The 24,252-nt window shown below is 52.3% G+C and overlaps 1 protein-coding gene across 5 annotated transcripts; it reads right to left on the bottom strand.

Annotated features, from left to right (window-relative positions):
- Positions 1–518: 518 nt before the first annotated feature.
- ZNF341 (zinc finger protein 341) lies at positions 519–23,990 on the bottom strand. 5 transcript variants are annotated; one of them, XM_074604794.1, is made up of 15 exons: positions 23,805–23,990; positions 19,224–19,334; positions 17,892–18,079; positions 16,631–16,783; positions 15,721–15,960; positions 14,417–14,609; positions 13,113–13,197; positions 11,921–12,111; positions 10,792–10,985; positions 9,740–9,948; positions 8,208–8,304; positions 6,480–6,612; positions 5,945–6,056; positions 5,075–5,145; positions 519–3,940 (listed from the first exon to the last, which is right to left on the bottom strand). In XM_074604794.1, the coding sequence occupies exons 1-15, from the start codon at positions 23,833–23,835 to the stop codon at positions 3,426–3,428; spliced, it is 2,523 nt and encodes an 840-aa protein (XP_074460895.1). In that variant the 5' UTR covers positions 23,836–23,990; the 3' UTR covers positions 519–3,425. The 5 variants fall into 5 exon arrangements, with proteins under 5 accessions (XP_074460895.1, XP_074460896.1, XP_074460892.1 ...); XM_074604795.1 differs by lacking the exon at positions 23,805–23,990 and adding an exon at positions 22,415–22,721; XM_074604793.1 differs by lacking the exon at positions 23,805–23,990 and adding an exon at positions 4,342–4,457 and having other exon boundaries at positions 3,817–3,940; positions 19,224–19,514.
- Positions 23,991–24,252: the final 262 nt, after the last annotated feature.

Raw genomic sequence — 24,252 nt, 5'->3', positions numbered from 1 at the left:
AAGATGTTTTGACAGTGGTTTTCTCAAGAGAACAATCGTACACAGGGCACAGGATGGAACCGGTCCTGCAGAAAGATGCTGGGACAAAATCAGTGACCGGAGCAGCTCACATCTGCCTCAACCCACACTGCAGCTGAACAGCGGGCACGTCCCTGCTACAGAAATGGGGAAATTCCGAGTAGAATTCGTCCCTTTTGGCCAGCAGGAAATAGAAGAGCTTGTAGACAACTGACTCCAGGTTTGCGGAGGAGTTTAAGCAGCTGGACAAGACTGGGGCAAGAAAGAGAGGGTTTCTGAAGTTCGTGGCCTGCTGTGCTGAGGCACTTTCCCCGCACAACTGGTCCCCATGTACTGAATAGTACCGACGACCACAGGTAACTCACCATGTCTCAGTGACAGCATTTAGTCTGGTAATTAAGTTCTCCTTCCTGTGACATTTCCTTCCACGGCAAAATTTAATCTGCAAGCAGTATGGCTACAGAAGAGAGGGGTTTTTTTGTTGTTGTTATTTTAAATAATGGCATTTATTTTTCCTTTCCACAGAAAGGGCAGTGAGGCTCCAGGAGCAGCTCTGCAGGACCTGCTGTTGCTCCAGTGCAGCTAGCCCAGCTGGGAAGCGGGGCACAGGGGCCACCACGCTTGCTGGCGGCCGCCCATCCTTTCCTCTGCCAGTCCCCCTGGGGTGCAGCATCCGTCAGACTCGCATCTGCAGAGCTTCCAAAGGCAAGAGCTGCACAACCAGCCAGCCCGGCCTCGCTTCTCAGCGGGGACCTCTATTATATTATCTTACACCTCATCGATCTGAGGTTTACTCTAAGAGGACAAACATCATGTTCAAGATAAAACTTGTTTCAGTTCAACGCTTCTGCACATATCAAACACGTATCAAGCAAACAGTGTGGCATCTCCCAGCCCTTATGTCCCCCAGTCACATTCAAGGCTGTTTTGTGACTCTGCTTCCACCCCTTGAATTACACCCAGCGTAGCCAGTGGAAACCAGCTTCTAGCATCTCATTTAGACTGGCTGGCCGGTGCACAGGGCTGGTGGAAGGCAGGGGCCAGAAAGGAAGGGCCAGGCCTCCAGACAGTGCCCCTGAGCTGGAGGAGTGCTGCACCCACACATCTTCACCTCAAAATAGACCCGACTACAGCACTGCAGCAAGCACCAGAGACCACATAATGACACCGTACAATGTGGGTACAGAGGGGAGGAAAATAGGGAAAGTATATTTAGAAAACTATTTCCTGATACTCTTCCGTTTCTGCGAGAGCCATGTGTTTAAAACAAACACTGGGGCAAATAAACTCTGCCCTTCAAAGCAGACAAGACGTTTCACAGAAGGACAGAATCATGTAAGTAGGCAGGACCAGCTGGAGGTCTCGGGCCCAGCTGCCTCCTCCCAAGCGCTTCCCCTCAGAGCGGGATGCCCTGTTGAATTTAGAGATCTCATGGCCTCTCTGTGCCCCACTTCCTTTGACCACCTCCTCGGTAGAAATTTCTTTTCTTTATACTGAGTCAGAAGTTGCCATGTTCCAACATGTCCCAGTTGGCTCTCGTCCCACCCCTGTGCACCTCTGAAGAGTCTGGCTCCATCTTCTCCCCTTAACCTCTTCTCAAGCCTCAACAACCCCCCCTTCTCCCAGCCTCCTCTCGTAAACCCTCTGCTCCGGTTCCTAACACCCACCCACAGCAGGAAGTACAGAAGCATCACAAAAAAGGGAAATGGGCAAAAAGTGAGTCGGGAAAGTGAGTAAGCAAAGTGAACTGGTGGCAGGACCCATCCTGACAGGGACTGTGTGACAGGCTTCCAGGGGTGACAGTGTAACCCGTCATTAGATTGGGGGCAGTCTGGGAGCACATGCCACCAGGAGGAGATACCATGATGGGCACGGCACCAGCACGCTGTCTCTGTAAGCTGCTATTTTTAAGATTTGAGCAGAATATACCACAAGGAGACAGGAGGAGCACCTTGAGGTCAAGCAATGGGCTGGAGCGCAGGCAGTTTGCAGGCAGGCGTCAGGATCAGGCCAGTCAGACCAGTAATGCTGGGCTGACAGCTCCAGCGGCCAGAAACACCCACCATTTCCCAGATGGCAAGGCAGGGGACTACACAGCCAGAGTTTTGGCACCCAGGACTGACTGCACCACCCCCAGAGAAACAGCCTGGAAATGCAGCATTTTGCATCTACAGACAACTTACCAGCTCATCACACAAATTTCCCAGGGAAAGCTCAGCTTGGCTGGCCTACACATGGAGCAGGAAGAAAGCACGGGAGAGCACAGCAACCTCCTTTACCAACATTGCACAATGGTAATTTTCAGTTCCTGGGTTTGGTGCTCTGGTGCTGGCTTTGGGACTCCTACTTGGGAAATCAGAAAGGAGAAGCCAAGGGGATAACAGAAATTGCCTCAGTCACCCCAGAATTTCTTGCTACCTAACCACACCAACTCCCTCCTGCCAGTGACCCACTGAAACTATAATAACCGGCCCACAGAACTGAGCTAAGGGAATGCACAGGCTGGGAAGCAGCTGACAGAGAAGCACACGGAAGTACCCTGCAGCACCCAGCCCACAGCTGGGGCTAGAAAATGGGCTCAAGGAACATCACAGGTTTCCTGTGTGACCCTGCACACGTCACTTCACCCAGGCCTTAGTCTCCCTCACTGGACACCGAAGGGGTCATGTTTAACTGTCACAAGGATTGATGTCTAAGGCACTTGGAGATCCTCGGATATGGAGAAAAAACATGGAAAGAACACATACTGTGGAAGGAATACCAACCAGAGAGAAGAGCCAACACACACACATGCTCCCACCCACCAACTCCACACGGCACAGGAGGTCCATGGTGTTTATAACACATGTAGTACAGACAAGGTGATCTTTCTACTGATAGAGACGGAGGGGAGAAAGATACCAGAGATAAGTCTATCAGGGTATTTCTGAACAGTGTTCCCAAAGGATCTCAGGATGAACTTGCTTCCACTAGGAAGGATCAATTGTTTGCTCTCGGAAGGGCCACCCAAATACTGGGCAATACAGCTTTTAGGCCAGAAAAACCACAGATGGGACAGGCTGTGATTTGCAAAGCCACCTGATTTGAGCAGCTCTGTTTGTTGCAAGTTTGCATGCTCCTTCTTACCCTGATTCAGGGATCTTAAGTTCTTCTTGCCCCAGGCTGACCAGTGATGCAGTGGGGCAAGAAATAATGGAGCCATTCTCTTCAGTGCCTTGTAGCCGTTGGTGGCTTCCAAGCAGTCCTCTGCCCAAGGATGGGAAGAACAAGTGGAGATGAAAGCCATTCTCTCCCATATCCATCTACCTTCCCACAAGAGCTTTGGTCTTTTTCACTAGGATAAATTTCAGCACCGAGTCTGACAGCCCCAGCAGCAGCCCTCAGCCACACAGTGGCTCTACGCATTATCACTCTGTGGTTTGGATGTAAACAGGGACAGCCAGCATGGTGCAGGGGCCGTCTGAGGCAGTCTGCAGTTCCGCCAGGGACAAATTGGACGCAATGCTGTTGGGCTGCCCAGGAACAACAAGGTCCGAGTCAGCAGCTCCCGACCCACCAACCACGATGGACAGGACTGCATCCGACTCCTGGAACGGTTCTTTGTTAGAGCCACCTTCGGGGGGGCTTTCCCCAGCAGCACCGTCCTTCAGCTCTGCCAGACCCAGCTGGTTGGGGAGGCAAAGGCCCGCCTTGCGCCCCCGCGCCACCCGCTTCTTCTGGGGCTTCCTGAGCTGCAGGTCTTTGTCCTTGGGTGAGCCCAGCCGGCACTTGTGGTCCTTCATGTACTTGTGGCGCGTGAAGCCTTTGCTGCAGGTGGGGCAGCGGTATTTGTAGTTGCCGGTGTGCGAACGCTGATGCTCCATCATGTGGGCTCGTCGGCTGAAGGACTTGTTACAGTACTGGCACTTGTGGATCTTCATCCCTGCACAGAGCATCGGAGGAGAGAGAGTTCAGTTAGAGACCTTGCATCCTAATGCAGATCTTCAGGAAAACCTGCACCGCACCGAGGGACTGAATGACAGCTTCATCTCCTCTGCCAAGGAGATGCTCCCCAATAAAAGGGAGAGGCGTTGTGACAGGCAAATTTGCAGTCAGAAAAGAGTGAGTGGCTACACCTTGAATGCCTGTGTTTATGAAGGGCTGAAACAATAGTTCTTACCTCAAATAAGAGGACGAAAATATGACTAGAAAGAGAGTCAGGTAATTGTGAAGAAAATGCAAAACAATCTTAAACTCTAATTTTTTTCAAGGGTATTTCTAAATAAAAAAAATTTTCACTTTTTTTTTCCTCCCAAGTATGGGAGTGTGCGGTCTGAAACTAACCTTCCATTGCACTGCCAGCACAGTCCCATCTGTTCGCGCTCTGCAGGGTTTTGGACATGACAGGCACGAGAAAAGACATTCAGTTTTACCCCAAGAGACAGAAGTCAGAATGTTCCCTAGGGCATGGGAATAAATAATTTGTCTTTATTAGGAGTGGGAGCATCATTTTTGGAACACAGAGAGAGGGAATCAAATCCCAAGAGATCTCCTTTTGAATGTGAGATGGTATTGAGGAGGAGTGGACAGAGCACTCCGTATATTCATTTGGTAGCAAACACAATGAGTAATCCAGCTCCGCTTCTGCATCTCGCCAGCAGGCCCTGCCTACGGATTTATATCGCCGTAGAAAACAGACCAAAGCTCAGACACAGCTGTAAATGCAAGCTCACTTAAATAGGCCTGCAGCAACCGATATAAAAAAATCTAAAGCTAATAAATTATATTAAGAATTTAGCCCTATATCTGGGAAACACTGTATCACAGGCAGTGGAAAATTCTCCCACAGGAAACTACAGGGTAGCTGTGTTACCTGAGCAGTGGGTGGAGGGACACCGCAGGGAAAGCATGTGTAAGGAACACCTTGCGCTTCTGGGGGTATAAAGCAGAAGCACTTTCACAGTTTGCTCTCTCATTTCTCAGTCTTTCTCCTCCTGTAACGTGCTCCTGCAGCACCACAGCAAATCCCAGCCACTTCATTCCCAATCACTAGCAGCAAGGGCAGAGCTGCACTTACCCGAATGGGACAGTATGTGAGCCTTCAGCTTGTCAGGCCTGTTGAACTCTTTATTGCAGCCCGTGTGGTTTCTGTAACAACAACAAATGCTACTGAGCAGCATGCATCAACTGAGGATTGATGTATACACAGATCCTGGACCACAAAGAGATCCACAACCCTTCGCCTTAGCAGCACCCAGATGGGTCCCACGGTGCAGTCTCAGTAGGCGCTTGACTGTTTCGGCCCTTACGGAGAGGGGCAAGAAAGAAACAAGTTGCTACAGGGACACGGGGCTTCTGCTGGACTACACATGGTCTGCGTCTCCCTGTGAATGCTCCTAAAAGCAGCAGGTTCAAGATCCCAGCTGGAGACAGAAATACTTTGGAAAGAGCTACAAGGTGGTTGAAGCAGGGAGAAGCCAGTCAGCCTTGGCTATCTCAGAAGGCCCATGGCTATGCCATGGCTTTGGGAATGCACCTTATAAACCTGGGCTTCTCTGGCTCATACATTAGCTCCTATGTTGCCAAGTGCTTTTTGAGATACAGCAGTCGGGGAGAGCCCATCATTCAGGTAACCCTGGGCTTTGAGGTCAAATAATACTTCTCTTCCCCAGTGCTCCCCAGAGGCAACCCCTTGAAGGCAGGCATTATTTTACAGGTCTTGATGAACCGAGATGAAATGATGTGTCCCGACACCACGTCAATGACAAAGAACTGTTATTCCTGGGCTCCCAGTCAACAGCACACAGCACTCCTGCCTCCCCAAGCAGCAGTGGATTGGTAAATGCCACACATGTACCCTAGGGTACCTGCAGGAGACACTCCTTCCATGCCAAACCCCATCCCAACCCCATTAAGAATGCCACCACAATGGAGACATGCTACGTACGAGAAGGGACATTTATATTTCTTAAAAGGCTCATGGATCAGCATATGTCGCTTGAGTTTGTCTTTCCGATTGAAAGCTGCATCGCACACTGAGCACTTAAAGGGCTTTTCACCTGGATAAAAAAAAGACCAAGAGTCAGGGAGAGTCCAGTCACACAGGGCTGCTCTAGTCACATACAGGATGCGCTCTGGCAGCAGTGCCACCCTCTGCTTCTCTATAAACTTCCAAAGCTTCCCTACCCTGCCTGACTGATAAATGGGTGGATATAATCCACACTGCACTGTTCCTGCTCTCCAGGGCCAGCTTCCTTAGCTTCTGTAAGCGCGGGCAGTGGGGAAGCCACTTCTGTGCCCCACTTCTAAGTGGTGCATGAGGCTGAACCAAAACCATACTTTTCCCAAAACTCATGTTACTACGAATGACTCATACAGGCAACTCTGTTACTCTGGTTATCAGGAAAACAGCCAGGGCACTACAGTGCAGCAAGGACTGTGATACGGAGACAGTGAGCATGTGGTGCCAAGGGAGCCCGTACCCGAGTGGATGTGGGCATGCAGCTTGAGGTAGTGCTCCCGGCGAAAGAACTTCTTGCAGATCTGGCACTTGAACTTGCTGCCCCCGCCATGCGTGGGGATGTGGCGGCGCAGGTACCTCTCGCAGGGGAACACCTGTGAACACACAAAAACAAGGCTAAGAGCCAGCAGCACACAAGGGACATCACTGAACCTGCATGGGCACAGGACACGTGGCTGGTATAGAAAGCTCACGGTGACTGCTTTCTTGGAAAGGACGTACTGAGGAAACCTTTGGTATGCATAAGGAAAATACAGATAGAGCTTTAGAAAAAAACAAACAAACAAACAAAAAAAACCCACAAATGTTTTTATCCTTAAGAAACACGTAAGCTGAAACCTTGCTGCTAAATTTTCTAACACCATATTGCTGAGGACCAGCATCCCAGATGGATGCCCAGTTTCCCACTGGAACCAGCAATAGGATGGGCTGGGCAAGGACCAGTGGTTACTACCTTCCCACAGCATTAACTTCCATTTGTGCTTCCTGATCATCTATTACCAAAGGCTCCCATTCATGGTTTTTATAAAGCCAGCATGAGTGGTTCCTTTCGCTAATGGGGACACTGGAAATTCCCAAGCTCAGTGAATTCCTAATGAGGATGCTGCAAGCACACATCTGATGGGAGCACAGGAGCGGCAGGAGTTCTGGTACCCAGGACTGTGCTCTTGCATCTCCAGAAAACAGCAATATTAGTAAGAATACAAACAGAAGTAAAAAACACTGCTGCAGACAATGGGCTTTCAAAGCCCTATACTGCATGCTGAAAGTCCCACCCAGGCTCAGAAAGGCATCTGTCACCTGCTGGGGGAAGCAGAGAGAAGACAGGTAGAGAAAGACGGGTTACTAACCATGGCAGGACAGTGTTTCCCCTTCCCGAGCTACCTCAGTACAGAGTGGTCACTCCTTTGAGATTGTCCCTGCCCCCACTGCAGGATTTTCATTTCCTTTGCTATAAACAGAGGAGCAAGGGTCCAAATTTTAGTCTGGATTTCAAAAATAATTTATTAGAATTCAAATCCCACCGAGTTCTGCCCCTCAAATCCCTTCAGGGGCTGTGTTGAAGAGATTGTTTCCAGCCAAAACCTACCCAGGCATCGTTCCAGTGCCAGTCACATCACTCAGACAGGCTTCTCTTTGCCAAGGACACAGAGCACTCATCCAAAAGAGGGGAATGAGGGGGAACCTGGAGAATTCTGTGGTGGTAGGAGATGAGGACAGCAACAGAGCTGTAGGAGCTCCCTCAGAACCTAGGGCTTTTCCTGCGCAACCTTCCAGCCAGAGGCAGGCAGGCATGGTGGGTCAAAGACACTGCCACCACTCTAAGACTTCACAAAACCAGCCTCGCTCCTCCTGATACACTTGCTTTTATGAAATATGGACAGCAGCGCAGAGTGTGCAGTCCTGGCAGTAAGGAGTGCTGTCGTGAGACTAAGGGAGCTCCCCTGACAAATTCTGTTCAGCAAACAGGACCCAGGAGAAAAGCCAGCAGGGAGGAACATGCTCTGCATGAGGTTGGAGAGCTGGAGGCCAGGGGAGCAAATCACCTCTGCCCCTCTGAAAAGCACCTCGTGAGCCTGCCAGTCCGTACTGAGGTAGGAAGGGAGGGGAAAGGGAGCCAAGGGTTCCTGCCCCCTCAGAGCCGTAGCTACACGTCCACAACTGGCTCAGGCAGCAGTCACCCACTCACCTTCTGGCAGTGAGGGCAGGGAAAGTTGTGCGTTGCTGTCTGCAGATGGTGCTCCAGGGCTTCCGGGGTGGAGTACTTATTTACACACTTCACACATCTGCATGCGGAGAGAAAGGACAGAGTCTGTGAACAAGGCTGCAGCCATCCAACCCCATACCCAGGCGGGGCTGCCCAACCCATTCACCAGCCACCTTCCAGGTCGATTTTTGACAGGGTCAGTTTGGCACAGACAGTAACACCACCACCCAGGTGCTCCAAAACATCAGCAACCCACATGGCCAGATCACACTCACGCTTAGCACCCTTCATGAGGGGGAGATGCGGGGGAGCTGGGTGGGGAAGCCTTTAAGTTGCTAGTGCTCTTCCACACAGACACCCATGGGAGCACCCGGGGACCCGAGCACATATTCCACATTGCTTCCTCATGGAGACAAGCCCTAAGTAACGACTTCATCTTACTTAAAACGCTTCCTTCCACCTTCATTGCACAAAGACAGCAGCTCCCAGTGAGGGAGCTGAAAGTGGGGTTACACCACAGCAACAGCGTTACCCATGGCTGGGGCAGCCACAAGGCAACAGGCTCCCGTGTGGGGTCTCCAGCATCTGACAAAGCTTTAGCTCATGCCACCACCACTCTCACACCACCTGGGCTCTCTCCACCTAACTCACCTGCTCTCACACAGCCTGGCAGGATTTCTGCCGGAGACCTCTGCCAAAGCTGACTGATAATGGGCAATGGGCACATGCACCATCGACAGTGAATACAGAGACGCTCACATCGTGTATCTGCTGTGAAGTCCCTTTTCCTTAGATCAGGCTAAAACCTCCTCAAACATAAGCAGGGCTCTCATCTCAAAGATTCCCACTGGCAAGCTGTAGGATAAAGCTCCACAGCGCAAGGATAACTAGAAATTATGGTCAATGCAAGAAGTAGCAGATTATTTATTCCATGAAGCTCCCAGCCGACTTCAGTATTCTCTGGGCTTCCTATTCTTCCTACATGTCTCTACAGCCATTTCAAAAGCTCCAGAGAGCTCTTTGCGTAACTCCTCGCTCTTCCCCTCTACACTAATAGAAAGATTTCCCCAGGTAATAAACCCCTTCGCAGCAAAGGGGTAGGAGAAATAACTCATTTTACCTGGGCACAGCTTCTACGACCTGCACTCCCTTTGCTGCAGGTGTTTAAGAATCACAGAAAACAGGCCGGGAAGGCGCTTCCTTGGGTCTCTTCCCCAGCCCAGCACAGGTTCAGTTGTGCCCATCTCATTCTTGACTGGTGATAAGAGGATTTGCAGCAATGGGATCTTCCCACATCACTGATCCCAGCCTTTCACTGTCTTTCTAAAAGGTTCCTTGCGTTCAAAGTGCTTTGCCCTAGCAGCCTGGTGGAGAGGCCCTCCATTTACCCAAAAGAACCATGGCCACTGAAGACACGGCCACTTCTTCCCTCTAATGTCCCCACCGTTCTCAGCCAAACACACTCTGCACCCACTCACTCCTACAAGCCTTGTGAGCACCGATTGCTACTGTACTTGTACACGGCCACATCCTTCTTGGGGCTGTGCTGGGGCAGCAGGCTGTGGGAGTACTGGTGGACGCCCAGCTCGTACAGGGAGGGGAAGTCCTTGCTACAGAGGTGGCAGCGATAACTCAGCTCCTCCTGGTGGCTCTTGATGTGCTCGAGGAAGGACTCCAGTTTTTGGAAGGTCTGAGCGCAGGTCTTCACCACACACTTGTACACCTGAGCCAAGAAGAGAGAGTGACTGGAGCGGCACACCACAGAAACAAACAGGGAAAATCCTCTACCAACAGAGAGAATGGCCTTCCTCTTTGGAATTCATTGCCACTGGGTCATTTCCAGAACGGGTCCACTGCCCCTTGACCCACTGTGCTGGAGAACAGCTGAGCTGATGTTATGAACAAAGCAGCACTGCAGTTCCCAGAGCATCCCACCATGCCCGTGGCGCCGTTAGCATTCCGTTAGGACACAGCAGTGAAACCCTGCCCTGGACTGCAGCAGGACACAATGTGGTGATAAAACATCCCCTTCCTCTGCTGCCTTCCTCAGAGGAAGGGTCTTTAAAGCACAGTGCAGAGCAGCTCAGCATCAAAATGTGGCTGACAGCTCCAGGTGAAGACAACAGCAGAACCTGCCGGGAGTTGAACATTGTGCAAATGCAGATTTGTCAGGGCACTCCCCTAAGAAAACAAGGTGTGAGAAAGGGGTGCTGGTGTCAGCACCCAAAACCACTCAAGTGGATGAGACCACAACACCCCAGCAGTGACTGTCCCATGACCTGAGAGCTGCCACCTACACTGAAAACTTTGGACTTCACTTCTTTTTTTTTTCTCTAGCTACCCAAACCTGCTCAGCTGACTTCTCACTCAGCAGGGTGGAGGCAGCAGAGCTTTTCAAAGCCACCTAGACCACACAGCTGCAACCCAGAGACGCAGAGAGCCGAGCTGCATGTGAAGCACTGGCAACTTTATAGAGCAAGAGGCTCCGGACAGACCCCAAGAACCAGTGCACTATATGAAGCCCGTCCCTACCTCACCACCAACACAGGGCACCCTCTGTCCCTACCTGCTCATTCTTGTGCTGTGTCATGTGCGATTTGAGCTGGAAATAGGTGTTGAATTTGCTGGGGCAGAACTGGCACTGGTAAGAGCTATCAATCAAGACAACCTGCTTGGCTTCCAGTTTTCCTGTCTCGCTCTCGTCCAAGGGGCTCATGTCTTGGGGTGGTTCTGCAGGGTTCCTCGAGGGCTGAGTCAAACCTGGAGAAAGGGAGAGACAAAGTCACCACCTGCCATGAGACAGTTCTCAAAGCTGCTATGCAAGCGCCATGCTGTTGAGACACATCAGGCCTGGCTCTGGGGCCAGGCTCTTCCTTCCTTTCAAAGACAGACTCTTTAGATCAGATGAATCTCACACTCTAACAGGGTAGTTGTAAGTTTGTCTACAGATTATCAAGGGCTCTGACTACTCCATCTTCCTCTCCTTGACCCATTCTCTTTTCCCAGGGACCTAATTGTGCCCTGTGGAGCAGTCAGCAGATCAGGATCCCTGCCAGGGAACTGGAACCAGATTTACTCCCATCTCTGGTGGGAGATGGGAGGTAAGATCCAGCCAGTAGCACACAGTCCATGATGTCTGCATGGAGCAGCTACAGTGGGGCCTTGTCCTAGACATGACATTGTCACTGTGTTCGCTCCCCTCCCTAACTGGGACTGAGGCCACCAGCTGAAAGAGTATCCAGACACAGTCTGCCAGCAAGGAGCCCTTCTCTGCCTCAAGTATTTTCAGTTGGCCATCGGGGCCAGACCAAGTCCAGGCATGACTTGCACATTGCAAACAAGACAGAGCACTGGGCTATGTGAAACCACCGGCTTGTCCAGAGCTGCCAAAGCTGCACCTGCCAGGGAGGGAGAAGGGGGAAGACACCTCACTCTGTCCTCATCCACATACTAGCACAGCGTTTGAAGCCGCTGTCTCCTGAACCCACCATGGCTGGGGGCACCCCAAGGACAGACCTACCAGCAGAAATCTAGCAAACATGACTCACTTCTCTAGTGTGTGCTCCCCATGGGAGGAACGCAAACAGCACACACAGCTCCTGCCTCCCCTCTCTCCCTGTGTGGAGGTGCAGGGACACGCAGACTCCTCATACCGCTGCTCTGTCCCTAGCACGTGGCATCCCCAGGCAGCAAACCTGTGTTCTCCTCGTCCTCCTGCTGGTTGGGGTTCAAGGCCATGACCTGCACCGTGATGGAGTTGCGGGAGATGGTGCACCCCAGCCCTGGAGGCCACACTTTATGGGTTTGCATGTGCTTCTTCACATTGGACTTCTGGGCAAAGGCTCGGCCACACACGATGCACTGGAAGGGCTTCTCGCCTGTGTGACTGAAGGCAGAAGGCACCATATCAGCAGCTGGCAGAGAGAGGAGGCAGCCCCCAGGCATGGACCATGGTGGGGTGGCTGCTGTAGGACTGTGCTAGGCACTCGGCTTGGCAGATCAGCACCAGGACCAGCCAATCAAGGGCTTTGAGACCTGATTAACTCGAGAAAATGGACTGTGAGAGGCCTGGGGAAACAAGCCTGGTGCACAGACAAAACAGGGTCTGGGGATGACAAGAGATCAAAGGAAGAAGTGGGAGAGGAAAACAGCTCTGCAGCATTCACTGTCAGGGTTTTCACATGGACCTCGGGGACCCCATCACTTTCTCAGGTGTACATTCCTTTTCTTCCCTGTTATCCCTCCTTCCCCTCCACACATATCTCATCTAGCTTGCAGCCCCCTGGATCTCCCTGAATTTGCTCTCCCCTGTTCGCAGCAGAAAGGTCTTTCTACCCTGCCCTTCTGCTTCCAGAGGAACAGTGGACTCTAACATATGGAGGCTGGGAAAGGGAGCAAAACCACCACTTATTCCTTCTCATCTGTCCCAAGTCCGGCAGATTCCTCCTGCCAGAGAAGAGCTCTCTTATAAGAGCTCTCTATATAGACACGGAGCTTGGCTTACAGTTTGCTAACACAGGCAAACACAAAGGCTGCAGCTTGCTAGGGAGAGAGAGAAAAGGAAAGGGCAGAGGCAAGCAGCGGAGATCTGCTGCTCCAGTGATCAGGTGACAACAGGTTTGGCTTTCAAGGTCTCATCAGCAAGGAAAATAAGTCTCCAGTCCCAACCCATAATCAGCAAGATTACATCCATGATTCAACCTTCACCCCAGCCACTGGGGAGAAGGTGTCCCAGAGGAAGGGGGATGAAGGATCTCCTCCCAGCACAGCACAGATTCTGGGACATGACAAAAGCAAGGTCTACTGGACTGTGCAGACTCCCTCAGCAGGGCTGTGCCCATCTCTCCCCCAGCCACCCTGATGTGTCTGGGCTAGTGGCACCATTACCTTCTGATGTGCTGCTGCAGGTCGAAGTTCTTGGTAAAGGCCTTGTCACAGTAAGTGCATTTCAGCTTGGGGGACTTGGGTTTGCCTGAAAGAGCAAAAATGCACACAGGAATGAGATCATGTGGCACAGCCCTCTCCCCCCCTGCACCACAGGGCACTTGCCCCAAGACGGGTCTACTCAGGACCAAGAATAAAGGTCTTATGAAAGGGTAAGATCTGCCTGGCCAGACTGGGGAGAGGTTACGGGCACAAATATATATTTAACGTAGCCTGAGCTAACTCTAGAAGTACTGAGGAGGAAAGCAGTGGAGGGGCAGGGCATTCTCTCCAGACATTAACCACTCCGGAGACCCTTCCAGCACCTACTTTAAAGGCATGCTGGGCATTGGGAAAAGACAAGGGATTAGTGAGAGGAAGGGCCCCAGTTCTGTCTGTCTCCAATGAACTCACCAAGGTCAGCCATCAGCCAGAGCACATGCATATTCCTCCCATCCAGAAGATCAGTCAGTCACATCTTCTATCTACTATAACGGAGTATAAACCAATGGAACACAGCAGAACCATGGGCTGCTCTAGGAAATTCTGGACTGAGAGCTGCAGCCTGCATGATCATTCACACCTCTGCAAATGACGTTAAACCCTATCATCTGTATGGTTCTAACTCCAGAGGCCCGGTGTTCCTGGGAGGAAGGCCAGGTGGCACTCCTCCACCTCAAGCCTGGGACCTCCCTTGTCACTCAGATCGTGCGCTTGCATCACACCAGCAATGGGCAGGCTGGCCAGCGATGATCTGACACTCCTCCAACCTGTAATGGGGCACACCCTGGTCCTGCCTCACCTGGAGACAGGCGTGTTTTCTTCATAGCTATTGAAACACACAGCAGGGATGGGGCAGCTGGGCCCTCGAGAAGAGGGTCTTCAGGGCCAGACCACATCTAGCCCACCAGCCTTGCGGCTGGGCAGTCTTCCTTGGGTTAAAAGGGACCAAGCTCTAACACCTTGCAGGATCTCCCCATTTCAGGTGTGATCCAATAAGCACGTAGCTGCAGCAGATATAGCTCGCCCACGCAGTAGCACAGTGACAGTCCTTTCACATGCACTCAGAGGTGACAGACAAGAAGCACATCCATACTTCAACCTGCTCTTGGTAGCTTCATGCAGGGCATCATGTTTCTCCTTGGCAGCTGCACACACAGCCAAAGCCATCCCATGGGGCCTGGAAAGCCTGTGGCTCAACAGTTCGCTATGGGATAAGAACGCTGGCCTACAGGTTAATGCAGGGCACATGCTATAAGGATGCTTACCCTCCTGCAGCCCACTCTCGTTTTTGCAGCGACGATTTTTGGCAGCGGAGGTGGAATCAAAACCAACCACACCACCTCCTCCTGCACTGGTCAAAGGTGTGGGAGTGCTGGTGCTCTTGGACTTGAACCCCTGCTTCCCAGGGCTGTACACAGGAGAAGGGTACACAGGACTTTCCACGCACTGGCTCGGTACCTGCAAGAGCACAATTTATCAGAGGAAACAGGTTTGCTACACAGAGCCATACTGCGCCCTAACGTCCATCTCCGCTTGCCATTCCAGGCCGTTAGTCTGGCCGAGTTTTCTGCCTTCTGCCAAACTGGGTCAAATTTCTGCTTCACCAGTCCAACAATGTGTCTTTAACTAAAACTAACACCCTGCACGGCATGAAACTCTCTCACTGAACATCACAAAGTATCCAGGAGTTATTACAGCAGAAACAGGCCAGCAAAGAAACACTGTGAGAGAGCCATCTAATCCCTTATCTATGCCTTATGCCTAGAAGAGTTTCTCATCCATCTGTGCAGGTAACCAGAACAATCACCACTGGCGCTGTTGGGCTCCACACCACCCCTGAAGGCAGGGATCTCCCGACCCTGCTGCCTGCCCCAGCAGGACTGCACAAGAGAAGGAAAGCACAAGAGATCTCCAGGTGGCAAAGCACAGCTGTTTATGATTAGAAATATTGGAAAAGGACACTTAAAGAAAAAGACAGAGGCATCAGTCTGGGGTGACACGGTTTGAGGGCATTTCTGTTGAACACCCTGATAAATTAATACACAGCACTAAGTATCCAACATCCCCATCCATTTCTGACTACTGACACTTTCAGATCAGGTGCCAGCTACAAAGAGAAGGACGACAAACTTGTTAACACCCCGTAGTTTTCATTGTGAATAGCAATGCTAACTTGAACACTGTAACAGCTGACCCACCGGTAAATCCACCCCTGCCTGTGCCTCTCTTTAGGAGAAGCTGCCTTGTCAAGCTTGCTTATTGATATTCAGATTAAATTTTTTCTCTCCACTTAAGCCTGCAGAGCACAGGTTGATGCTCCGCACCCTTCTGGGTCATAAGCTCCCTCTCCTCAAGCCTCACCAAGTGCTCCGACCCTCTTAACCGTTTTTCTTGTTCTCAGAATCCCTGCCATCTTTCCAACACCCTTCTGTTCAGTACCTTCTCCTATAGGAAATAAGCATTGTCAAATAACCTACCACATCTTCCTAGACTCTAATTCCACATTCCTAGTCCCGCATTAGAAGAGGCCCAGGAGGACAGAGTCCCTGTGGAGAGCCCCTGGCCTTACCTCCATGGGCGGATAGGGCTGCATCCCCAGCGTCTGGATCTCCACCGTGCTGTTTGGTGCCATAGGAGCAGGTGCACTGTACACTTCAACCACCCCGCTGCCACCGGCACTGGGCTGCCCTGGAGCCCCCAGGCTCGGGGGGGGAGGCGGCGGAGGCTGAGGAGGGGGTGGCGGTGGGGGAGGTGGAGGCGGGGGAGGCTGGGAGAGGTATCCAGCCCCAGCGTGCATACTCAAGCTGCTCTAAAACCAGAACAGGGAGAGACAGACAGACAAGACGTTGAAAATGAAGCACTGCTCTAGCAGCGACGAGTCAGAGAGGCTGCTCCCTCAAACATGTTCCCAATCCCGATTCAAAACGACACCAATGTCTTGACACAATGCAGCACTGCTCAACTGCCAGGCTGGACCAGACTGTGCTGGCTTGCAGAGGGTAGGTGTGACCTGTCAGTAGACATCCTCTCCTCCAAAACCCCACTGCTTTTTTTGCTTTGTTTTTAAAGCTTTTAATCCTTCTGTTACAAAGAATATTTTCAGAGGACGGAAAATGTATCCAGCCTGGTCAACCCTGTGGGGAGCCCAAAACAGCCATCCCAGGAGGAAAGAGATCCATGGGGCAAATTGACAAGGGCTTTGGAAGCCAACCATTATACAGGGGCTCAACAAAAAGCTGGAGAGACCACGTTACAAACATTTGGGCATCTAGCAACAAGGACACCAGGAGAGATGGAGCCCTGGAGCTATCCTGTCATTTATCCATCACTCCTTCCCGAGCCTGGCCGGCACATCGGGAAGGTGCCCAGGATTCAGCATTGAAGCAGCTCTCGGGAGTCCAATCAACCGCCTGGACTCTCCTGCTGTGCAAGCACGGCCCCATGCAGTGGGACTCTCCAGGCCCACACGTGCCCCTTACCTGTACCGGGGGCTGCACTGTCGGCATGGGCTGGTCCAAGGATGTAAAAGCAGACATGGCCGACATCAGCACCTCATCGCTAACTAAGATGTTCCCCTGCACCAGGGTCTGAATCAAAGGTGATGGGGGAACAGTGATATATGTAGAAATTTGCTAAAAGACAAAAAAAAGCATGCATTGTTGACCAGCAACAGGACAAAACAACAAACAAAAAATGATGACACTGCTTTTTACCGAACCTCAGAGTCCCTGCTTTCACAGCCTCTGGTCAGCAGATGAGCTGCAGTAATTATCTACAGCTTCCTACTGAGTCCGTGGTAGTTTCTAGCTGTAACAATAAGGCAGCTCAGAAACCTTCTTCAGAAAAGGAGGTAAAAAAATATCACAGCGGCTCGGGAAAGTGGCTACTGCCTACAATTCAAATCAGGGGTTATTAAACAAGATCCACAGGACAAACTTGTCACAGACAAGTTCAGGCCTTCCCTGGGCGCTTCCCCTAGCTTGGAAAGGTGGAGAACTGAGGGAGGCTGCTCTCTCTGCAGATGGTGAACGTCAGGCTCATCTCTTCAGACTGGAGTTGGATTCTAGGAGGGTAGGGAGGCTGTCCCATTTTCCATGTGGAAACAACCTGTGTTTGCAGGACCATCCACTGTCCCTATGTTAACTTAAAAAAAGCAGTTGGTTTGAATGCACTTCAGAAACCATCATGATTGAAGGCACAGTACATGTCAGGCACAAGGGACTGGCTCCTCAGAAGTCTGTTGGGAAGGAGAGTTACTCCAGAGAGAATATTCCCTTAAAGCTCATCACACCGCATTACATGGGCTTATCTGCTGGAGACTGAGAGGAGAGATGCAGGGATGAAGCTGCCAGACATTGCCCTCCTCTTCTGCCCACGACCCAGACCACAGCCCAGGGAAGAACAAGAGCTGTTCCACCCTGAGCGCCACGGAGCGTGCACCCAGGCTGTGACACTGAGGTTCTTCAGCAGAACCAAAGTCTGGCTGTAGCACAGATACAATACGAAACCCCTCCTGTCCTGAAAAAAGGGCTATCAGACACTCCTGCTGGAGGACACCTCACTGCAGTGGACCAGGCAGCTTTAACCATGAGGTCAAAAGCCAAGAGGACCACAACTGAGCCTTTTAGAAGAGAGGTCAGTCATGAGGCACCCCTGGATCTAAAAGCACCACCCAGAGGTCCCCCCCACTCCCAAAACCATGGTGACAGAGCAGTAGAGCCTCTGCCCGCAGCATGGTACCTGCCGGCTGGCGCTCGGAGCCTGCTGCACCGATGTGATGGAGGGGGTGTACACACTGTTGGTGGCCAGCGAGACCGTGGAGAGGGAAGGGGTGTTTCCCTGGCACTGCTCTCTCTTGTGGGTCATGAAGGCAGGCAGAGAGTTGAACTGCTTCTTACACTTGCCACAGAGGAACACGTCTTCGTCATCTGCAATTAAGAGGACCAGATCACTGCTCCAGGCTTTCTTCTGCATTCCCCAATGCTACACCTAACAACCACAGCCGTAGAAAAACAGACACTTTTTGGATCTGAACACCTCAAGGACATCATCATCATGAGATATCAGCTGCAAGGGCCAAACTGTCCCTCCTCCCCAATCCCAAGCTCTCCCTAAAGCCAACTGATGCGACCGAGCCCATCTCAGCCCTGCTCCTATATATGAAACCCACTGTCTCCCTGTGGCAAACTTTATCCTGTTGTCTGTCTTCTCATCCCAGAGACATAAACAACCAACCCAGCCTTGCTCCTGTAGCACCCTCTGCTTTTAGTCAAAACAGCTTCTTCCAAAGCACCTGTGTTATACTGGCTGAGGCAGATTTTATTACGCAGGTTGCACAATGGAAGAGAAGTAACTTGGATCAGGGCACAGAGTCAATGGCAGCTTGTGTCTGGAAGCCACCTCCCCACAAGACTGCTGGTTTCTGATGCCTCTGCTTGACGTTAGAAGCAGAAATAAGACAACCCAGTTACCATGTCCTAAATTAAATTTGCAGCATTAGCAAACCACATAAGTATGCACCATTTTGCACTTGATCCAGTTGGACTCACAAGGCTGCACCTCCTGTCTGATTCACAGCCTGAAGCAGAATGTTTCTGGGGACACAGGCTATAACTTCTGCAGGGGAGAACTCTGTATCCACCCAGCAAGTCCTAGTCAAGCCCTATGAGTGTTCATGTGCACACCAATGACCAGTTCCCATATTTATTCACACGGATGAGATACTCAATGACTGGAGTAGTTGTACATCCCCAGGATAAGGAATGGCTCATTAAATAAAAAACTTGAACAGTAACAAGCACTAGCGCCCGCTCCTTCCCTTCATGCCTTTATTGGAAATGCGTGGTCAAGTCTATTGTCATGACTATCTCCAAAAGCATCTCTGCTCACTTGGGCACTTAGTCTCCTCCTTCCTGCGCTGCCTAGTTCTGCTGAGGGCTCACAACACCCGTAGCAGCACCCTACATGTACAGCCGCTCTACCGGCTGTTACAATCGTCAAAAGTGCACACTGTATGAAGAAATCTGCAGTCCCTGCCCCTCTTCTCTCTCTCCCAGTGCTACCAGGACTCACCCATGGACTGGATGGCAGTAGAAGAGTTGACATTTTGAGCAGATGGATCTGTCACACCTCCTTGACCATCCAGTAAGGACTGCACAGCCAGCACTGTCTGATTATCCATTCCTGAAAGGAGACACAAGCACGGATGGGAAATCAAGCACAGCCCAAACATGGAACACTCAGGCACTGGGATCTCACTCGAGTGGTGGAGGGAAGCCGCTTGTCAGCTGCTGCTGTCTTCTCCCACAGAGCCACTGTCACCTTCTCATCTCCCTCTACTCCACAGCATTAACTATCAACTAAAGCAACACTCCCACCTGTCTCCATCCACTCCTTTCATATAAAAAAAGGGAAGAAAGGGAAGGAAAGCCAAAAGAGGGCTTGGTTTCAGGTATTTGCTGCCGAGAGGAAGGATGCTCACAAACTGTGGGTATCAGAAGAGCTAAGAAGTAGATATTTGGGATGTCAGGGGCCAGCAGCCGGGGTGGGTGTCTCTGGGGACACACTGTGATACAGCACAGACAAGCACTGAGCTCGCCAAAGACAAAACCCTCGGAGTGCAGCAGCTCTGTCTCAGCAGCAGGGTTGGAAATGCCTCTCTGTTTTCAGGACCAGCGTTCCCAGATCTGATCAGACACAGGGCTATGAAGAACAGGAGGATTTAGGTGCAGCTTTAAGAAGGAGATATTAAGTACGGGTTCCTGGGAGAGATGCTTTGGGGGGACCTGCTCAGCCACCAGCTGCCATCCTAGTATTGAGACATGCCAGGAGAGCAGGATCATGGCACCCCTCACTCCCAGGACTGTGCTTCTTCACAGGCTTCCCTCAAGCAAGAGATGCTGGTCGCTCTCTCTCATTTCCATTTCCCTTGGGTCTCCACGAGAGCACACACACCCAGCCAGATTTGTTGTCAGAATCAGCTCACTTGCTTTGGCACAAATATTTTTTGCTACAGCTAAAATATTGTAAAATATTCCAGATAAATACCGGAGATGCGGACTGCTCCTCTAGGGAAACAACCTGGTCAGCAGCATGCGGATCAAGCCCAACACACTCTTTCTTTTTAGAAATCAGATGTAAAGACACATAGAACAATCTGATTATGGAAAAAATTGTGAAAAGGGGTGGATTTTATGCACCACTCCTCCCTACCATTCCTTTATGACAAGGAACACATGAATAGAAGAAGTGGCATGGCATGCCGGGGTTGTATTTTTTACTTTGTGGATTAAGGGAGAAAATAAATGTGGTGGGTTCCTAGGTTGCTTTTCACGTTTCTTCAAGATCTTTTCAAAACAAAACTGTAAAGCTCTGAACTCAGAATTACGTGCCACAATAAAATCTATTGGTCTGATCATTTCCAAGCAGTGAGGTGAGACAGTTCCTGAGGAGAAGTCGCTCAGCAAACAGCACCAGGAAAGACAGTGAAACACCGTAACAGATCACAGCATAAAGGAACAGCACAGCAGGAGCAACCACCTCATCTTCTCATTGCAAATTCCTCTTGTCCTTTTAAAATTTCTCCTGTGCAACCAGGACATTACTTTCCCAACAGGGAGAGCCCACATAATCCACAGCACTTTAAAGATACTCTAAATACTCATTTCTCCTGCATCTCTAGTGTGAAGCAAATAACACGATGACCCCATGAACAGCTTTTTCATTATTTCACCAAGAAGAGGTGGCAAACGCTGTACATGCCCCTGGGAGAGAGGAGAGCACCGTTCTGCAGCTGCTGGGGAGCAGAGGGCACAAGTAGCTACTGGAAAGCAGCAGATCACAATAGTTCCCATGCTACCATAAAATTACCACTGTGCCTATGGGAACCCTTTCACATAAATCACACGGAGACACAGCAAAGCTGCAGGTCCAGTTCCGCAAGCCTTCGCTCGCGCGGAGAGCTGCAACCAGCCCCGCAGGACAGCCCTGCCAGCAGAACACCGCTGGAGCACTCCTGGGTGGATCTGCTCACACTGACAGAACCCCTGCTTTAAAATAAACCTCCTTTTCTACAAATAACCTCCTGGTCAACTGCAAAGGCAGCACTGCAGGCTCTGGTTGGCACATCTAAACCAGGGAGTGAAACGGAGCAGCCATTCTTCAGCAGAAGTAAGCTAGCAGGACAAAAAAGGGGGATCAAAAATTCAGGTTTAGTATATTATGGGGATAATTAAGAACAGCTTGCATCAGGAATGTCACACTTGGTGTGCCCAGCACTGCAAAACTGGGTTTCCCGTAGCCAGATCTTCCAAGTAAAACAGCCAGATGATTGCCTTGATCCCACTAGCAGGAAGAAGCTTAAAAAGAAGCAAAGACCCAAGGACAGGTGACAACGATGCAGCAGCAAGGTTGGTGTGGCATTCAGCCTTCTGCTGGAGAAACATGGGCGAGGACAACAGAAATACGTTGCTCTTCATTCATTTGGCAATTGGTGCAAATGCCCACGCTGTCCCTGCAGTTTCACAAGTAAATGAACAACGCCACACTTAACAGAGGGAAATCACCAAGTTCAAGGTTTAGTAAGCCATGAAGGCAAGCAGGCAGAGTTACTTGGTTGGTTACACGGATGCCACTCATGGCCATCCACGGACTCCAGGAGAAAGCTCTGGATCCATCCTGCACTGATTGCAGCCAGCAGGATGTTCTTCACAGTCATGACACCTAAAAAAAAGCTAGCTTTTCTCTCTTCATGGCAGGAGGTTTGGGGAAGCCAGGAAAAAAGTACAAGACCACTGATTTGTGCTTTTTTTCCCCCCCCCCCCTTCTCAAGTTTCTCTCAGTTTAGAGATGGAAACAAGACTGTCCATTTCACCCAGGTGCTACTTTTCCCTCATGCCCTGATTTTCATGCAATAAGTCTTTTTTCTGCTGACAGAGGCACCGGGTGCTTTAGTGACAGGCGAAAATGCCCCTCTGCCCCACAGCACCCACTGGGGACACGGCTGCTCTCAGCACCACACACGAACGCCAAGTCACCATCGACTTGTAATCGAATCAACAAGACAAAACAAACAAGCTCAGCTACTAAAAGCTGCCAATTATTGTGGGCTTAAAAAAAAAAAAAAACACGCTTTTTTTCCTTAATTTGCTAAAATGTTTTGCTCTCCTGAATTCTGTGAGGAAACCCACACAATAGGAGCTGATTGCAAAGAGGAAATAGGGAAACTGATTATACACAGAGTGCTGTCAAATGCACCAAGTAACCTGACAAAATAGAAATATTTCTTCTTTGCTCTTCTTTCTGCCGCTGCAATCGCAGGTGCTGTTTGCAAAGTGATGATCCTGATGCAAGGCCTTCCAGTCGGTGGTGTTCCCTCATGGAAAGGAAAATATGTGTGTAATCCAATTTAGGAAAGAAATGCCTTGTGAAATACTTTTTCTCCCAAGGGGCTGACCCTGAGCTGAGTGTCAGACTGACACAGCTTAGCATATCCAAGAGTTCCCCTCGGGCAGCCCCCTCCTACTAGTGTCCCAACGCAGAATTGAGATGAACACGAGTGTGACCGTTCCCCCGCACAGCAGACAGGAGCCGGGCACTGCCCTGGCTGTCCCAGAGCACCCTGCTCATGTCCCAGGGAATGTGCCATGCAAAGCCCCCACACTAACCCATGCACACAGGGGTGAGAATCAACCCAGGGACTGTCCCCGGCAGGGTGCATGGGCACATCAGTGAGGCCAGGGCTGGCAGCGTGAGCCCTGGCATGTGGGGAGGATGGGGGGACCCCAGCACGCAGAGCATGAGGGTGTCCTGCTGCATGGTGGTGTCCCAGTGTGCTGGGCACAGAGATGGGGAGCAACAGGGATGCCCTGGGGATCGGCAATCCCATTTACTGGGCACAGAGGTGATGGGAGTGCCCCAGTGTGCCAGGCACAGGGGCAGGGAGGCAATGGGGTACACTGGGGTGGGGGACACAGGAGCAGGGTGGCGATAGGGTGTCCCAATGTGCCGGGAAAAGGGGCGGGGAAGTGATGGGGTGCCCCAGCGTACAGAGCACGGGGACAGGGAGGCAATAGGGTGCCTCAGGGTGCCAGGCACAGGGGCAGGGAGGCGATGGGGTGCCCCGAGTTGCCCGGCACAGAGAAGCGACGGGATGCCCCGGGGTGGGGGGGCACAAGGGCAGGGAGGCGACACGGTGCCCCGGGACACCGGGCTAACGGGGGCTGCCCGGTGCACAGAGCACTGAGACGGGCGGTGCGGGGATGCCCCGTGGCACAAGGCCGGGAGGTGACAGGGGTGCCCGAGGGAACCGGGGAGGGCCAGAGGAGCCCTGGGCTCCGGGCAGGGGATGCCCGCTGCGGTCGCGCCCCGCCCCCCCGCCACCCGCCGGCCCCGGGGCCGCACCGGTGCGCGCCGCCGCCGGTGGCGGCGGGGAGAGAGAAGAGGAACGGAGGGGTGCGGGGCGCGGCCCCGAGCTGCTGGCAGCCCCTCGCTCTGCACCGGGCCAGGCCTCGCGGCCCCTCGCCCCCCGCGGCGGCGGCAGCACGGTGCGGCGACGCTGGGCCGGGGTTGGGGGGGAGAGAACGAGGAGAGGCGCATCCCCGTGCCGTCGGCCCAGCACAGTCCCGCCCGGGCCCGGCGCGGCGGCCCCGTTACCTTCCAGCGCCTCGAAGATCGCCTGCGCCATCTTGGAGCCGGGGCGGCCGCGACCCGCCAGCCGGAGCGGGCACCGGGAGCGGCGGCGCCGCCCGCCGCCAGGGGGCACCCTCCGACCGCGGCGGGCCCGGGGAGGGCGGGAAGGACCGGGGAGAGGGGTGCAGCCCGGGGGCCGGTTCGGTGCTCTGGGTCTGGCCGGGGGGGAATCTCGCGTTTAACTCGGGCCGCGGCAGAGCGGCGCCACCCCAGCGGCCCGCGGAGGCCGGGCCCCGCCGAGAACGGAGGGAACCGCCAGGCGGCCGCACCTGCCCCGGTCGGGCTCTCGGCGCGGCGCCTGCGGGGGCCGGCGGAGCCCCCGCTCCGCACCGCTGCCACGGGAAGGCCGTGCCCTGCCCGCCGCCATGATCCGGCCGGGCTGGGCCGCCCCGCGGGGCCGACAGCGGCGAGC

This window comes from Larus michahellis, chromosome 12 (assembly GCF_964199755.1).
Source record: "Larus michahellis chromosome 12, bLarMic1.1, whole genome shotgun sequence".
In the NCBI taxonomy this organism is placed as follows: Eukaryota; Metazoa; Chordata; class Aves; order Charadriiformes; family Laridae; genus Larus; species Larus michahellis.
The sequence above is the reverse complement of the archived record's forward strand: the minus strand, read 5'-3'. Positions and strand labels throughout refer to the sequence as shown.

Coding starts and splice junctions, on each gene's coding strand:
- ZNF341 (XM_074604795.1), bottom strand. CDS start 22,640: ATGCTAAGCTGTGTCAGTCTGACACTCAGCTCAGGGTCAGCCCCTTGG. Junction 10,986..11,920: donor GGAGGACGAGGAGAACACAG/GTTTGCTGCCTG, acceptor CCCTTTCTCCAG/GTTTGACTCAGCCCTCGAGG. Junction 5,146..5,944: donor AAATATAAATGTCCCTTCTC/GTACGTAGCATG, acceptor TTGTTGTTACAG/AAACCACACGGGCTGCAATA.